This window comes from Columba livia, chromosome 18 (assembly GCF_036013475.1).
Source record: "Columba livia isolate bColLiv1 breed racing homer chromosome 18, bColLiv1.pat.W.v2, whole genome shotgun sequence".
Lineage (NCBI taxonomy): Eukaryota > Metazoa > Chordata > Aves > Columbiformes > Columbidae > Columba > Columba livia.
The window spans coordinates 5,805,835-5,821,790 of NC_088619.1; the positions used below are offsets into that span (position 1 = coordinate 5,805,835).

Here is a 15,956-nt window from a genome sequence, read left to right on the forward strand (position 1 = left end):
AATGGCAGTTGGTTTTCATTATCCTGAATAAAGAATAAAAAGCTCTCTCTCATATGACAACTTTTTAATGAGAGATTTCTGCATCCTACTAAGCAGGCATTAAAAAGACCCTCAAAAGACAACATACGAAATCCAAATCACAACTGGTCTATTTGCATAGTCAACTTAGGCAGATCCACATACTTCTTGAAAAAATACTAGGGATATGTGCAGCCCCTGCAACAAAGGACACGTAAAAAACAGAAAGGATTTCACAATTTTCTTCAAAATAACTTGGTCTGGGTATTTTTCAGACAGATGACAGAATGCTGCACAAACTCGAGTCAGTCATCTGTTTTAGAGGTAGGAAAGTTGTCTGCTTTCTGAGATAGGGGGTGGCAAACAAAAACACCACGTAAAATTTATAAAAGGGCCATCTACCTAAACATTTTTCATATTACATTGCAAGTACCTTTTTAATACACCAAAATTATTTTTGGGCTTCTACTGTTTTGGATCTTTCTTTTCCTTTCCATTTTTATTCCATAGAGCATAACAGCTCTTATATCTGCAATTCCTTAGTGTATGATTCCACAAGACCCAGCAAGGTGACTTGCCCAAATCTGTGCAGATCCCCCATGTACTTCATGCCAGCTCCACTGATGCCAGACCTCTCTGGGAGCCACTTCAGTGCAACACAAAACCACCCAAAAATAGCAAAAAAAAAAGGCAATATCAGCGGCTTCCAGAACATCTGATGAGGTTCAAGGCCAGCACAACCTGCAGGCGGGAGCGCTGCAGAAAACAAGAGCTTCCCCCTCCCGTGCTCCATTCCAGCTGCAGTGAAACCCCAGATAAGCTCAGACAGTCCTGAAAGCACAGCCTGCGTTTCTAGAAAACAAGACCCCAGATTCTTCTGAATTACAATTCCCAAATTAAATATCAAAGTCAGAGCCTCCTTACACTCTGTAGTGATAATTACATTACTTCTCAGCCTCAGCTCTTAAACCTGAGGTGATCTTTGACTTCTCCCATCTTTTTTTAAGCCTCCCAGCAAACCCTTTCACCTCTCCTCGCATAAGAACTACAAACCCCACTAATATCACAGAATCACAGAATGTTAGCAGCAGAATGTTTGCCCCTGCGAGATAAACCTTTCCCATGCATCACTGTTTGGAGTGGTGTCTTGTAAAACCAGCCATTATCAAAGAACCCAAAGCCCTGCCTGCAGCTCCAGTCCTGTAGCCAACTGTTTACAGACTGAATTTTTCTATTCCCTCCCATATCATCACCCAAAACTGGAAGGAGGGAAGAGAAAAATCACTTGAGCCCCAGACTCTTTTACAATCCATCCAAAGGCCTTGGAATCTTTATTCATTCCCATCAGACTGCGGGATGCAGCTTACTTCCCACCTGTCTGGAAGATCAGCAGTGGGTAGTAGTCCATTGGGTGCACCAGGCTGGGGAGCGTCCTGCTGATGTCCCTGATCCAGGCTCCAGGTAGACTGCACACTTCCCTACGATGAGGGTCAACTCTGCAGATTGGGCCCTGCGTCCCTCTCAGAAGGGAATTGCCTACTACAATTACCCTTCTTTCTTTCGCATCTGAGGCGGTCTTGAGGTGTGGGGTCAACTGCCTCTTTCTATGTGACCTCGTAGGTGGGCCTTGCACCACATCCTCACCTACATCCTCTTCAAGATCCAGGCCTCAAACCTATTACGAAGGGGCACCTGGGGAAGCAAAGCAGGTAGGGAGGGGGATTGCCCACCGCCCCAAAGCAGAACTGGCTTCCAGCCCCCATCATCTTTTCTGTCCCCTACCTCTGCCTGACAGCGACAGGGCAGGGGCTGTCCCAGGTCTTCTCCCTCTGCCTGACAGGACAAGGGGTTCCTCACCTTTTGGGGGTATCCCCCTGGAGCCTGTCTGAGTGGCACGCCTGGGAGTTACTCCACCAGTTGATTTCCTTTTCACACTCCCTGATGGTCCTACATGTTTGATGCTTTAGAAGCAATTTTAATTGAAAACCAAGCCAAGTATTGACTCCTTGTTAAAACACACAATAAAGAAGTCTCTTGTTATAACCTAATGGGAGATCATTAAAAAAAGACTTGCAGAGGAAGTAAAGGCTGAAGAGCTAAGCCATGACATTTCATCCAACCACACCTGTACTGTACCCGACCAGCAGGCCAGACTACAGCAAGGTTTATTTTTCTATTTAAAGCACCTTTTCCAAAAAGGTATCTATTTTTGATCAGCAGAAGACGGTGAAATGGAGATACTACCATTCTTCTCAGTAAGCTGTTCCAACACTGCTAAAAATACGTGCTTAGTTCAAACCTTGGGAGTTTAGTTTACAGCCTCTGGGTTTTTTATACCTGTGGGCGATCCACTAGCCAGCCTTTCAGTGCCCATTACAGGGTAGATACACCAGCCCAGCCATCCTGCGCTCCTTTCTAAGGAGACAAACATAATGAACCCCTACGTTTCTCACTATTTAGGATCTCTTCCAGTCTTCAACTCTTTTTAGCCATCACTCCCTTGAGCCCTCACAGTTCTGCAAGAGTCTCCAACACAAATTTCGATTCCAGCACCCCATGAAGTTCCAGCACCCCTGAGTACTCCCCGATCCAGCTCCCCTATTTCCACACTCTGCTTTGACACATCATCTCACTACAGGCATCTCTAACCATTTCTCTACAGTCACCACTTTAAAATGCACTCTACTATTATTTGTACGAACAGTTTCCTACCCTGTAGATCTGGCCTGCACACCGTGAGATGCCTTTTTTTTTAATGGATCAACCATGTCAATTTTTTGTTATTATTTGTGAGGACAATATTTACTAACACTGATATCCTATGTATATATTTATCAATGACTGCACTTACTTCAGATCACCAACAGCAGTATCAAGTATTGACCAAGTCTTTTTTTCATGATTTAGCACTAACCTGCACATTACACTGACCAGCCTGTGTATTCCCAAAACTCCGCTCTTGGAAATACAGATTTTTTTTTCAACGTGGGGTTGTAGTTACATGGTTACACTTCTCCATCCCTGGAGATACCCAGCATTCCAACAGCCAAGGTGCTGTTTGGCTGGCAGTCCCTTCCACAATTCTTAATGTAAATCCCTAATACCGAATTAAAATTAATTCGTGTTAACTTTATACTAACTTTGTTATCATCATAAAGCTATGATAATGCCATGTCTCCGGCTTTTTTACACAGCTCTGATCCTACAAATGCTCAATTCCACACGAGTTCTCTTGCTACAGTCAACAGGGATGTTTACAGGTTAGCATGGACATAACCGTTTGTCAACCTGCTCATGTTCTTCATTTTATTTGACACACACGGACAAACAAAAAGGTGACGTGCTCACATAAACAGTCATTAAGACATTCTGAAATGTCGAATATTGAAAACTTTACTCCCACAAATACTCAACTGTCCAGCACGCGTGAAGATGATGCTCTGCAGAGTCTACGATTTGCAGCACTAAGAAGGCCAGCACAGCCCAGCAGCACACACAGGAGCTGCAGCAGCATCAGGGAAACAAATGTGAAGAAACAAAGACTGATCACAGACAGACCTCCTTTAGCCCTATGAGAAAATGATGAATTACAAACATTTGCACTAGCTCTTCAAGTAGCCTACTGAAGCCTCAGCACAGTGATACAACAGTAGTGATGAAATCTTAACTGAAGAATAGAATGTTCATTTTTAATGCCATCCAACGTGGAATAGCTGCAGAATAAATATGGTTCCTCCCCTCCGACTGCTTTATCTAGGTCAAAAAACTCCTTGAAGGCAGGAAGTCACAGGAAACAAATGTCACTACACATCAACTTTTTATCATCAAAACAAGCAAGGCAGTAGATAAAGCCACCACCTTCCCAATATTTCAGTAGGAAGTATCATGAAAGACATCAGCTCTCTAGTAAACACAAGATCATTGTGAAAACTCAATATAGGCTGCAAAAGAGATGGCCACACACTACCACATGACAAATTTGGAATTTTCTTTGAAATTATATTGTTTCCAGTGTTTGACATGATCTTATACAAGGTAATTAGACTTGAGAGGTCTTGAAGGCACTGCTATATTTACAGAAAAATACAGTAAATCAGACAGAAAATAACCTTATTTTGAATAGCTCAGGCATATGTTAAAAAATATTTTGATTTGTGCATAAGAATTAGACATGCTCAAAAAACACCCCACACAAACGTGATAGCAGCAGAATTACAGAATCGCAGAATGTCAGGGATTGGAAGGGACCTGGAAAGCTCATCCAGTGCAATCCCCCCATGGAGCAGGAACACCCAGATGAGGTTACACAGGAAGGTGTCCAGGCGGGTTGGAATGTCTGCAGAGAAGGAGACTCCACAACCTCCCTGGGCAGCCTGGGCCAGGCTCTGACACCCTCACCAGGAACAAGTTTCTTCTCAAATTTAAGTGGAACCTCTGGTGTTCCAGTTTGAACCCATTACCCCTTGTCCTTCTACTGGTTGTCACCAAGAAGAGCCTGGCTCCATCCTCCTGACACTCACCCTTTAGATATCTGTAAACATTAATGTGGTCACCCCTCAGTCTCCTCTTCTCCAAGCTCCAGAGCCCCAGCTCCCTCAGCCTTTCCTCACACGGGAGATGCTCCACTCCCTTCAGCATCTTTGTTGCCCTGCGCTGGACTCTCTCCAGCAGTTCCCTGTCCTGCTGGAACTGAGGGCCACAACTGGACACAATATTCCAGATGTGGTCTCCCCAGGGCAGAGCAGAGGGGCAGGAGAACCTCTCTGACCTACTGACCACCCACTTCTAACCCACCCCAGTTACCATTGGCCTTCCTGGCCACAAGGGCCCAGTGCTGGCTCATGGTCATCCTGCTGTCCCCAGGACCCCCAGGTCCCTTTCCCCTACGCTGCTCTCTAATAGGTCATTCCCCAACTTAGACTGGAACCTGGGCTTGTTCCTGCCCAGATTCAAGACTCTACACTTGCCCTTGTCATATTTAATTAAATTTTTCCCTGCCCAACTCTCCAGCCTGTCCAGGTCTCTGATGGCAGCACAGCCTCTGGTGTGTCAGCCACTCCTCCCAGCTTGGTGTCATCAGCAAACTTGCTGACAGTGCACTCTATTCCCTTGTCCAAATCATTGATGAATATATTGAATAATACCGGCCCCAGTACTGACCCCTGAGGCACTGCACTAGATACAGGCCTCCAACTGGACTCTGCCACATTGACCACGACTCTCTGGCTTCTTCCTTTCAGCCAGTTCACAGTCCACCTCACCACCCGCTCATCCAGACCGCACTCCCTCAGTTTAGCTGTGAGGATGCTGTGGAGACTGTGTCAAATGCCTTACTCAAGTCAAGGTAGATCACGTCCACTGCTCTACCATCATCCATCCATCTTGTTATGTCCTCATCAAAGTCAATGAGGTTGGTCAAGCACGACTTCCCCTTGGTGAAGCCACGCTGACTGCCCCTAATGACCCTCTTATCCCTGATATGCCTTGAGATGGCACCAAGGAGAAGTCATTCCATCAGTTTCCCAGGGATGGAGGTGAGGCTGAGCGGTCTAGAGTTACCCAGGTCCTCCTTTTTGAAGACTGGAGTGACATTTGCTTTCCTCCAGTCCTCAGGCACCTCTTCCGTTTCCCGAGACTGGGCAAAGATGATGGAGAGCGGTCCAGCAATGACCTCAGCCAGCTCCCTCAGCACCCGCAGGTGCATCCCATCCGGACCCATGGACTGATGGATGTCCAGATTGCCTAACTGCTCCCTAACCCAGTCCTCACCAACCCAGGCAAACTCCTCCATTGTCCTGCCCTCCTCTGGGGGCTCAGCAGTACAGGGCTCCTCAGGACAGCATTCCTCCACAGCAGAACTATTATCTAAAATATCTACCTTCAAGAAGGACTAATATTTACAAGACAATGTCATTTCCTGATTATAATCAAATTAATCATACACATTTATTTTTAAAAGGGTGAATGATTAACTTGTTTTCAGTATTAACTTATTTAACTTACACATATCTGATAGCAAAAGTTGTCTCTTCCTACTCAAACATCGTGCATTTCACAACCCAAGATCAGTATTGTATTTTGATTTAATCAATGCAAGGAATGATTTAATTTACATATCTGTTACCTCATTATTATAATTAAAGGTAAGAATCTCAAAACTCTCTTTCAACTACAGATTCTTAGAGCAAACAGTTTTAATAGTGACTTTGCACCCTTAAACCAAAACAACACTAATCTTGCTTCTGTCATAGAACTGGAACTTAACAGACCATAAAGATTATTTTGTAAGATTATTTCCTAGTTTATAATATCTCATATAACTATACAAAGAGTGTACTTACTCCGGTAGCTATCTACAGATGTAAGAACATTTGTAAGATCAATAAAATTGTAGAACTGGGTAAGGTAGTTTTGTATACAGATCAGTCGTACCAATAAAAAAAAGCAAGCTAAGTGTAAACTAATCCAAATACAAAGTTGTTTAAGCTTTACCGCAACTACCTCATTGGTTTATGACAATTTGCAACGCTGTAACAAGAAAAAAAACATTGCCGGAGGTATGTGCAGTTGAGGGGAAAATGAAAAAAATGAGATGACAAAGGCAACTGTAACACGAATTACGACCATAGAAACTTCACGCTCATCTCTCTATTTTCATTTCAATTAATATGTGCTCTACCTTCTTCCTCCCACATTCCTCTTCAATCAGATCTGCTTATGAGAGAACACTACTGCTACTGAGCTTGACATTTGCAAATCCTACTTTAAAGGAGCCAAAAAACCCACCTATAAACATAGCCTAGTTAACCTTATTAGTCACTATGGCATGGGACACAGTGTCTGCTAAAGAAAGTAAATAAAACTTTCTGGAGTCTGAATCATACGTCACAGCCAAGTCCAATGTTTCTTAGCTTTATGCTTAAAGATAATTTCTAAGTAATAATTTGTAAGCAATTCATAGTTTTAATACAAGCAGTAGGGAACTCCAAAATACTCCTCCAAACACCAGTCAATCCTAAGCTCTCACAAACATTTCAGCTGTCTTCCTTACAGCAACTCTATCTATCAAATATGTGAAGAAAGGGAAAAAGCAGGTGCCAATCCAGCCTGGGGCAATTAATCTATACTTACATACTCCTTGAAAAAAAGTGTTTTGATTTCTCAAAGTATCTAACATGTATATTCATAAAGAAAACCTTTAAAACCTAAACCATAAGCCAGGAACAAGCAAAGAACATTCCTCCTAAGCTAGCAAGTAACACAAGATGTTACGATCGTTCACCTCGACTGCTAAGCCAAACCTTAGACGGTTCCAGCAAGAAACTTCCACTGAGCACGCGTGCAGCCGTTCTTATGCCAATGGTATCGTGTTTATGTTTCACAAATGTGTACTTCCACAAAACCAAACCCAATTACTAAAATACAAAATCTAAGGTTGGGTCAAAATGAACAAGACATTTCTCAGAACAGCCAAGCTCAAGATGTCAGGATCTTTGTGAAATGAGACATCAATATACAAAGCACATCCAAGAAAGCCAAGAATAAAAACAAAACAAAAAAACTTGTTCAGAGTTAAGCTGTACCCAGAAGCCTGTCTGCTTTTTCCAGCTGTATCAGTTACATCTGTCTGGAATCCTGCCTCTCCAAGAGCCATATACAAGAGCTCTGTCAACAACTGCTGCTGTGCCCAGCACAAAATGTATTTTTCAAGTCAAAAGTCAAATATTAATGTTATTATTCACCTAATAATATATCCTAACAATGCTTTCACGGAGATTGAGGGAAATCTGACAAGCATCAAATGAAGCCAATTAAAAAACAATTAAGTTTATGAACTGGAGAGTGATAGTCCATGCATCTTAAAGGTGTCTGCAAAAGACTTAACTGAACTGCTTTGATTTGCGTGTATTGAACAGGAGACTCTCAAACCTCCTTCATCCCAGGCCTCAATCTGTTATGACATTGACAAGAAAGCTACTTACAGGACATGAACAAAAAAACTGCTGTTTTGCCCCAGCCCCCATTTTATTCATCTAACAAGATGACAGCTGGTTTGTATCTACACACGTACATATGTGAGTCTGTCAAGAATTGGAAAAACAAACAAGAAAAACTTCCCACTGCTATTACCTCCTGCTTGAGAACTTAAATGTTTGAATTGTGAGCAAGGCTTCCAGGGAAGCATTAAAAATAGCGACCGGAACAGTTCTCTTAATGCACAGTAATTCCATGTTGCATGGCATTTATATCTGTAGAAAGGAAGATGCCTTTATTATAGGTAAAATGATATTCTAACATTAATAATTTAATTTCCCCAGATGTTAAAAATGTGTGTTTTGCAGGAGACTAATAAGTTGTATTTCTGTTTTTCCCTTCCGAAAACAGGAAGTTCAATAACATTATTAATGAAATCATATCTAAACACTGTGCTGAAATAAAAAAGGCCAAGGACACTGGAACTACATCCAATTATTAGTGACATTCAATAAGACATTTCAAGCCTGTAATAATATTTTACTTGGAGTTATCTGTAAGCCACTATTAATTAGACAAAACAGAGATGGACCCTTCATTCTTGTCTTCCACGACCACTTAAAAACAATAGAAGGAACAGGCCAGCCGGATTTTTTTAAACTTCACCTGCCACTCAAATTTTAAATGATTGTGTCATCCTAGGCAAAGCATATTACTGGCAACACAGCAGGAATTAACAACAACAACAAAAATAGATCTAGTGATTACTCGAGCTGGAGGTTAGCAGTCATCAATCTTGAACTCGCACCAAAACTACTTGCTTTCCAATTGTGTTTCAACTGTTAATTAATGTTTTCGTTACACTGAAGTAAGTAAGTTGGATTTTTAAAATCCAGCAGATCATCTTCAGTGTGACCAGTAAAATCTACAATGAAACTCAAGAACACAGCTACAAACAGTATTAGTCATCAGTAATTCAAAGTAATGACTTGCTATAAGCAGATAACGTCTGCTTTGAATTTACCTGAAAATTGCTGTGTTAAAAAAAAAGTTTTGCAAATAATGAAACTACTATTTCCCTATACAACTCCAGTAAGGCTCTCCTCTTATAAAGAGAGTTTTTTAAGCAATATTTGATCTTAATCACCAATCTAACTATGACCCTGTAGATTCTGTAAGCCCTTCAAGATAAAACTCATCCCTGGGCCTGTTGACTGAAGCAATCCCAGCTCCCGCAGTGTACACACTGCTGCATTGTTCCAGCAGGACGGAAGGTTTGCCACCTTCCATGGAAGCGACGTGACAGGAGATCACACCTATGTTTTGTAAGCAGGAGATAACTCCTTCAGCCAGCTTACAGATCTTCCAACTGAAGGCTATTCGTGTGCAGTCTAAGAAATGGTGTAATCCCTGAGCACGGTTTCAAGCAAATGCTGGGTTCTGTAACGCCACCCACGTACGCTCGTGAAGAAATTTTAACTGCACAGAAGTTTTCATCATTGTTCACTAAAAAAAGCGACACAAAAATTCCTTCGGAATTTTCTTTCCCCTTAAAAAGCGACATTGGTGGAAAGAACTAAAATAAATTACAAGTCAATAATTACATGGACAGCCTGCAGAAGCAGGATTTTATTCCTGAGGTCTCAGGCATTTAACAGAATGCTACTGACTAAATTACTGGAACTAATTCTAGACTGTTTGCAATCAACATATGTAATGCACAATGACTTGCCTGCAATTAGTATATTATACCAAACTGTTTACAAAGAAGAAAAGTATTTGATCTATATTTCATAAATGTGTCAAATTAAAATACAGATTAACCACATGCCAAATGATTATTAATATTAAAAAGCAGAAAGCAAAAATAGAAGTTACAGTTAAAGGTCAAACAAGTCATCCAACTGTATTCATGATTATACAACTCTACACATACTGGCACTGTTAAACTCTTTCAGAACGAGCATTTCCTAGAAAGCAGAAAGGTAAGACAATTCGATTTTTCATAGAGGAACCAGGTGGGGAAAATAACATTGAGACGTCAAAGCAGAAAATACACACCATCAACGTCCTAAATACAGCTTAAAAACTCAAAAGGCATTAAGACTGTGTCACTAATGGCATGTGTAAAGGTGAAACGCTCACAACCTTTTAGGTGTTTCTTAGTCGAGACAGCTAAAACATACTAAACCAAAACACTTTCACTTTTCCTACATGCGACTCCTCAGAACACAAATTACTTATTTACAGTTCAACATATCCTTAAACATAGTAGGGTAGGCCTCACACACTGCCCTAGCAAATGATTTCGCAAAGACAGTTTATGTTCGGTAATGGTAAAGGAATGTATTGCCATTTAAATCTTAATACACTTGTTGTCGCATAAGGAAACATTTTAAAACACTAAGGCTAGCAGAAGTAATTCATGCAGATGATTTAGTTTACTCATAAAAATAAAGGCTACAATTAGGCAGAGGCAGGAACTACCACAAAATCAGAAGGCAATCACACACATAAAACAACCCCCCTACGTTCTGCAAAAGCACCAAGGGTGTCACAAGATTTTCTCAGCACTGATCCTAAATGCAGAAATCCCAGATATGTGGATAACCACTTGACTGGTTTCCTTTGAAGCACGTAAACAATACTCAAGGGTGTATCCGATTCTATTTCCTAATTACAATACCTCCAAGCACTGCTGCAGACGGATTTGCTCCCAAACTCGCAACCGATCACACACGGGAGGGGGGTCACCATTTGCCACCCTCCAGCCCCAGCGCTGCCGGGGTCTCACGCCTCCCACCTGCACCCCGGGCTGGTGGATGTGCCGGCGGGCTCGGCCCACCGCAGGAAGGACACGGCCGAGGGCAGCAGGCGGAGACGCCGGTGCCAAGGGCCGGGAATGCAGGCCTCGGGCACCGCTCGCCCGTGTCGCCAGGACGGGGTCGGTTCGCCGCCTGTCACCCACCATGTGCCAGCCAAACGGGGCCAAGCGGCGCGGATGAGCAGCGGCACCACCCCGCCGCAGCAGCCGGTGCTCCCGGGGAGGACGAGGCAGCCCGGCGAGGCGCCGGCGGGTGGGCCCGGCCCGGCGGGCCCCGGTGTGCCGGGAGGACGGCAGGCCCGGCCCCCGCCTTACTCACACTCGGGGCAGCTGCAGCGGCGGCGCCCCCCGCCTCTGGAACACGCCGTCCACGAAGACGCCGTTCTTGCCGAGGCAGCGCAGGTAGAAGTCCCCTCCGCCGCCGCCCGTGGCAGCTGCGGGGTCCCCCTGAGGCGGAGGCGGCGGCCCGTCCGCGCCGGCCGGTGGCGGCGGCGGGGGAGCAGCGGTGAAGATCTCCAGGTGGCGCCGGGAGATGAAGCTGGAGTGGCCCATGCTCACGTCCACCGAGCCCTGCGACGAGTTGCGGCCGATGGTCACCGAGCGCTTCTTCATGAGGTATTCGAACTCCCGGCCCTCCAGCCGCGCCACGGCCGCCGCCGCCGCCGCCGCCATCTTAGCGAGCGAGGGAGCGGGCCGCCCTCCGCTGTGCCCCGCCGCCCGCACCGGCCCCGCAGCCGCAGCCGCCGCCAGACACAGGCAGGGAAGGGGACGCCGCTCAACCGAACCTGACGCAGTTCGCCGCTGGCTGATGGACGGCGGCGCCGGGCCAATGCGCGGCCCGCACGCCCATGGGGCTATGGCGGCGCGGCCAATGGCGAGCGGCGCCGAGGCCAGCGCCGCGCAGCACGTTCGAGTGTCGGGGCCCGAGAACACGGGAAAGGCCCGGAAAACGCGGAGCAGATCCGCGGGCGGGGGAGCGGAGCGACCCTCGTTTCCCCGGCGGAGGCAGCGGCGGCGGGAGAAGCGCTGCGCGGAGCCTCGGCCGCGGCTCTGCGGCCCGAGGGAGCGGCGGGGCGGCCCCTCCCCGGCCGGCCGGAGGGAGGGCGGGCGGCGCGGAGCGAGCTGGCTCAGCCCGCGGGGCCGGCCTGCCTGCCATCTTCTGCCTGGAGCCCCTTCCCAGGGCCGGGGCGGCGGGACCCCGGGCACCTGCGGGGGCCCGAGCTGCCGCCGCCCGCTCCTGGCGGACCCCGGGCCCCCGAGCGATGCCGCCGGTACCTGCCGTACATGTTTTCCAGGCGGCAGATAGCGCACCGCATACGCCCTCCACTAGCAACGGTCGCAGGAACAGCATTAAAGGGCGGATAACAACAATCAAAATACAAGTGCCCAAACATTGCTAGAGCGTGGGCTACCGCCTGAAACATAGCTTGTAACTCCTCAAAGCCAGCCTCGAAAGACCAGGGAAAAAAGAAAAAATAGGTTTGATAGATCGTCCACATCCAACGGCCTTTTATATGTCAGGGTAAAACTAGAGGGAACTAGTACACTGCTTTAAGTTTAAAAGTTTCAGGTAAGTCAGTCTGTGTATTTGTGCACACACCTCACTCGGCTTAGCCCTCCTTTTCTCATAGGGCACAAAACCCACGCATCCAACACAACACAACACGCTTAACATGCCATGGGTGTCACAGCGTGTCACTCTTTGCAGAGGGTCACGGTACACGGGAGAGAAAATGTCACGTAACAGCACGGGGAGAACTGACCAAGAATCCACATCAGGATTTTTGAGTTTAAACTATTACAGGCTACCAAAGAGACTGACGTTGATCATCCTGAAGTTTGTCAAACATAGCATCTGCACCGAAAATGATTCACCTGATCAAAATCTTGCAGAAATGTTTGCGTGCCCCTCTCCAACTGCTACAGGGACCAGGCCCCTTCCGTCACTTTTAGCTATAAACTGTGAAGAGGTGGCTAAAACATATTATTATCACTATAAAAATATAAACACTGCAAACGCTTCATTGCAGCAGCCTTGCACTATTTTCAAGCAGTTTTTGTTCAGAAGTGGGTTTTTGTTGCTTGTTTGAGCTCTTTTCCATTACTCAAGTTCACTGTTATTGATTCAGAAGACGGTTAAATACTTTCTTCAGCAGTACACACGTGCTCTGCGGGAATTGAAAATAATCTTTAAAAACATTTTTACGCTCCGGACAAAAACAATCAACTCACTAACAAACATCTAGTAGTAAATTTGAATTTCAGACTTCTGGTTTTGCACATTTGAGTCAACAGGTCTTAGGAACAGAACGCAGTGCCTGCTGCCTGCAGAGCTACAGCAAACCTCATTTTTACTCTATGGATTGTATCAGCACTTGCTATAAGCAGCTACAATACAATTCCATAATGGTTAAGTCCGTTTATATGATCACATCCGCACATCAGATGCAGTAAAATATAGCAACAGTTTAGAGCTTGGGTTTCTTTTACAGAAAAGTTTAGTTAAATCTTGCCCACACTTTGGTATTTAGAATCAGACTTTCTTCTACGCCGACATATGTTTGGCACAGAAAATGTGGAGCAGCAGAGTGCCAGTTATGACTCCCTGATTCTCAGCTTTTTTTATCCCTTGGCTCTGCTGAGACTATAGAAATGTTGTGCCTGCTTTGCTAACGATGGGTCCAGGATGCTGAACGTTACCGGTGGATTTCCAGCTCCTAACACACCCCCACGCCCACAGAGAGAGAAAACGGGTGCATTGGGAGAGCAGCCAGGTGAAGTTCCATCAGGCCAGCAGCACTTTCCACCACTCTTACAGTTGCTCGGTTCACAAAAGTCAAAGGCATTAATGCTACTTTAACATTTTCCATTTTGTGGATCACAACTTTGTTAATTTGTATTAATTTATTAATAACGTCCAGTACTAAATTCACAAAGCTGATATAGCTTCCTGTTCTTGTCATAATGGCATAGAGAACACAGCTATGGACACAGAACGCTGAACAGTTTTGTAATACACTCCGAAATTACTTCTCAAGCGTCCAACGATCAGTCTGCTCCTCTATACGGAGTGACTGAACACCAGCGGAAAGTCTGTTTACTTTTTCATTATCAACACCTTAGAGCAAACAGCAAATTCCATTGTCAAGCTATATTCATTTTAAGAGGACAGCTGAGATCTTTCTGCCCATGTTTCGCTAAATTGGTGCAGATTTAGTCACTTTCTTTGTGACCACACCAAATCGCACCGTTACAGGTCATCCCAACCTGCCCACTTGCAGTGCTGTTCTCTGTTGTATTAACAAAACAGCGGCTAGATGTGGTGGAACAACTCATGCTTACACAGAATTCTCTAGAAATCCAGCCCTTGAACATAACCTGGTCCTGATGCTGGAGCTGCATACCAGATATGTACTGTTCCACACATTTTTTCCCCTGCCAGCTGAGAGTAAGCTAAAGACACTCTCTGTCTGCTTTGTATCCCCCTTAACTATTCAAAACAGAACTGGGGCTCCAAGTTACTGACCAAAATTCAATCCTCTGAGACACCAAGTTGCTGCAGTTGCCACTAAAACAAAACCAGGTCTCAGACCACTCATTGCCCTCCTCTACCTTCTGGCGCTTCATGGCAAGTAGCCCAATATTATCCAGTTCTCACCAAATTATGCAGCAGCACCTGTTTGCATCACAGAAATGATGAATCAGCAGGCCTTATCTGCATCATTAACCTTAAAGCAACCTGAGGTCAGTTTAACAGAAATATGTAAGTACTATGGAAGGTCTAAGCCATTAATACCATTTTATTTGACTAAACTACCCCTAAATGACTAAATCTTTTCAGAAGTGTGCTTCTTTTCTTGAAGCTCACGCTATAGCAACACGAGGGTGCTCATTTACAGTCTGCTTGCTAGTAAACTGTCATATAATCAAGCGTTCTTTTCTTTGGTTTTCTTATTAAATACAGCTGCTCTGTATTGAGGGCTATAAAGTGCTGAAGCAGACTCCGCAAGATGCATATTTTCACATATCCAAAAGTACGGAGTGAAGAACATGCTGAATAATCAAGTCGATTAAATGACCCTAATTGCTTACTTTGACACCACCAGCATTTAACAGGTTTTAAAAGCCATTAGGAGCTATCCATAATCTTTTTATAACAGCATCACAAGCTTCCAGTGAGATTGGAGTTTTGGTTAAACAAAACGCTACAAAGTTAATTTCCAAAACCACTTCTCAGTAACATCCATATGCTATTTAAGAAGCAATTCAGATACCAAAACCTGCACATATTGATACCCCTGCACCTGACAAGCACATTTTTTTTTTGCTTACTAGGTGAGAAGCCCCTTGCAAGCAGTAAAATCCAAAATCTTCCTCCAACACAGCCTCAAAATCGCTGCCATGTACAACCACATTTTTAAGTAATCCCGATAACCATACCAGAGCTCTTTATGTGCTTCAATTTCACTGTGTGCTTAAAGCTTAGTAGGACTCGTGCTGTGATTTAGTCATTTTCTCACAAGCGCATTTTTGGTCAAGGGGAGTGTGTTTAAAAAGCATCATGTAATTACTGCAAAATATTAAAAACAGAAAATGACCGGGATGATGTGAAGCCCTCTAATTACATACTCAGCCAATTCCTGAAGCGGCTTTAATAAGAGAAAATAAAGAGCTATACCTCAAAAAAGTAATTTTAATAGGCTTTCTTGACTTGTTAGCGCACTCTTGACCTGGGAGAGGAGAGAAATCAGTGCTGCACAGGCCAGAACCGGCGGGTTTTAGCGGTGAAAACGCTGCCGGGAGCGTTTCTGTCAACAGTGGTTGGGTGTGAGCACAGAGAGTTCGATAGGGTTGGCAAATGAGTAAATGATAGCATCAATTAGAAAATCCTAACTTTATCAACATCATTTTCCATTTGCTTTGGTGGTTGTTGGGTTTTTAAATCAATGCCGTTCCCTCAGCCAACAGAAAGCCAGAAATAAAAGAAGAGTGAAAAAAAGGGACATATTTTTCTTTATGCCTGTCTTCTCTGAAATACTTGTTTCTCTGTCCAAAGCCACAACTACAAAACTAAGCAAAGTTCACAGGAGAGTAGCTGAAATGATGAGGTATGAAAACACTCACACAGCGGCTAAGAAAT

At 44.6% G+C, this 15,956-nt stretch overlaps 1 protein-coding gene across 1 annotated transcript in view; it reads right to left on the reverse strand.

Annotated features, from left to right (window-relative positions):
• The window catches only part of FOXK2 (forkhead box K2), a 41,580-nt gene extending 29,660 nt beyond the window's left edge, over nt 1-11,920 (reverse strand). The window contains exon 1 of the mRNA XM_065034605.1: nt 11,136-11,920. Coding sequence (XP_064890677.1) covers nt 11,136-11,488 — 353 coding nt within the window. The 5' untranslated portion in view covers nt 11,489-11,920. The remainder of the gene's footprint in view (nt 1-11,135) is intronic.
• Nucleotides 11,921-15,956: the final 4,036 nt, after the last annotated feature.